Source organism: Neomonachus schauinslandi, chromosome 12 (genome assembly GCF_002201575.2).
Source record: "Neomonachus schauinslandi chromosome 12, ASM220157v2, whole genome shotgun sequence".
NCBI lineage: Eukaryota > Metazoa > Chordata > Mammalia > Carnivora > Phocidae > Neomonachus > Neomonachus schauinslandi.
The window spans coordinates 73,092,377-73,094,540 of record NC_058414.1 but is presented as its reverse complement, the minus strand read 5'-3'; the positions used below and the strand labels follow the sequence as shown (position 1 = coordinate 73,094,540).

Here is a 2,164-nt window from a genome sequence, read left to right as displayed (position 1 = left end):
TTCCAGTTCTTTGTCTAGGAGGCATCGTAAGTTGAAATGTTTAAGGTAGAATTCTTGATCTGACCTGTGACTCCCAGCTTTCTCACCAAAGGTGGCAACACCAGCCATCTATTTGCATAAGCCAAAAATCTAAGAGTCTAAGAGTTGCCTTTTTTTCCCCCTATTTCTTTCCTTCCTTCCTTCCTTCCTTCTTTCTTTCTTTCATTCTTTCTTTGATGTGATCCATGATTCATTGTTTGCGTATAACACCCAGGGCTCCATGCAGAACGTGCCCTCTTTAATACCCATCACCAGGCTAACCCATCCCCCCACCCCCTCCCCTCTAGAACCCTCAGTTTGTTTCTCAGAGTCCAGAGTCTCTCAGGGTTCGTCTCCCCCTTTGATATCTGCCCCTTCATTTTTCCCTTCCTACTATCTTTTTTTTTTTTTCACACTGCAATAGTTAATTTTATTTGTTCAAGGGCTCATATTGCAAGCATTAAACCAAGCATGGGCTTTGATTTTGTGAGCCCAGATTCACATATTTAGGAAGATAAAAGCAAACTGTGATCCACGTATATGGATGAAAAACTAAAGGCTCACAGTTAATCACATCGTAGTTTTAAATTTCTACAGCCTAGAAGCCAGAAGTCACAGATCTTTTAGGTCTTTCTGGATGTCCCACAAGGTATCTGCACTTTTCTTGAGCTGGGCAACCTCATCATCCTTCAGCTTCTGGTTGATCACACTGGTTAAGCCCCGAGCGTTCAGGATACATGGAAGGCTCAGGAAGACTTCGTTCTCAATGCCATACATCCCCTTCACCATTGTTGACACTGGATGAATCCTGGATAGATTTTTCAACATGGATTCAATGAGATCAGCCACACTTAATCCAATAGCCCAGTTGGTATATCCTTTTAGCTTGATGACTTCGTAGGCACTTTCCACCACCACCTTATGCACTTCCTTCCAATTTTCACTGTCGTTGTCTGTTCCCATTTCTGGATTCAGTTCCTGAAGAGAAACACCTGCCACATTCACTCCACTCCACACAGCCACACTTGAATCACCATGTTCTCCCAAAATCCATCCATGGCAGCTACTGGGATGAATGCCAAGTTTTTCAGCCATAAGATAGTGAAATCTAGCAGAATCCAGATTACACCCACTTCCAATTACACGGTGCTTGGGTAGTCCACTTAGTTTCCAGGTAACATATGTGAGAATATCCACTGGGTTGGAAACCACAATTAGGATACAATCAGGACTGTACTTGACTATCTGCGGAATAATGAATTTGAAGACATTAACATTCCTCTGCACCAGATTGAGCCGGCTCTCTCCTTCCTGCTGGTGGACTCCCGCAGTCACCACCACAATCTTAGAATTGGCAGTCACAGAGTAATCTTTATCTGCCACAATTTTAGGTGTCTGAAGAAATAAGCTCCCATGTTGCAGATCCATCATTTCTCCTTTGAGTTTATCTTCTAAAACATCCACAAGGGCAAGTTCATCAGCCAGAGACTTTCCCAGAATGCTGATGGCACATGCCATACCAACTTGTCCAACACCCACTACAGTGATCTTATTGTTTGGGACGGTTGCCTCTTCTTCTGCAACTGGTGCAATCAGTTTTTCCTCAAGAGTTGCCATTGTGCCCAGAGAGAACCCGCGGGGAGAGTCGCGCGAAGAAGACAATGTTAGCTGCATGCCTATCTTTTTTTTTTTTTAACATATAATATACTATTTGTTTCAGAGGTACAGGTCTGTGATTCATCAGTCTTACACAATTGTGTAAGAGTTGCCTTTGATTGTTTCCTTCCCTCTAAATCCACATACAGTTCATCAGCATGTTTCATTCCTTTTGTCTTCAATGCATCTCAAGTCTGTTCACTTATCTCTACCTTGACTGCCTCCATCCTACTTGGAGCCTCCCATGATCTCATGCCAAATGTTATTAAATAGTCGCCTTGCTTCTCTTGCTCTGCTACAATCTATTTTCACTCAGCAGCTAGACTGATCTTTAAGAAACCCTGTTTAGGGGACGCATGGGTGGCTCAGTCAGTTAAGTGTCTGCCTTCGGCTCAGGTCATGATCTCAGGGTCCTGGTATCGAGTTCCACATCGGGCTTCCTGCTCAGCAGGGAGTCTGCTTCTCCTTCTCCCCGCTGCTTGTGCTCTCT

At 43.9% G+C, this 2,164-nt stretch overlaps 1 protein-coding gene across 2 annotated transcripts; it reads right to left on the bottom strand.

Annotated features, from left to right (window-relative positions):
• Window positions 1-427: 427 nt before the first annotated feature.
• LOC110589046 (L-lactate dehydrogenase B chain-like) lies at window positions 428-1,689 on the bottom strand. Of its 2 annotated transcripts, XM_044920187.1 has the most exons (2): window positions 1,391-1,689; window positions 428-1,216 (listed from the first exon to the last, which is right to left on the bottom strand). In XM_044920187.1, exons 1-2 carry the CDS (start codon window positions 1,633-1,635, stop codon window positions 631-633), a joined length of 831 nt encoding a protein of 276 aa, XP_044776122.1. In that variant the 5' UTR covers window positions 1,636-1,689; the 3' UTR covers window positions 428-630. The 2 variants fall into 2 exon arrangements, with proteins under 2 accessions (XP_044776122.1, XP_044776121.1); XM_044920186.1 differs by having other exon boundaries at window positions 428-1,689.
• Window positions 1,690-2,164: the final 475 nt, after the last annotated feature.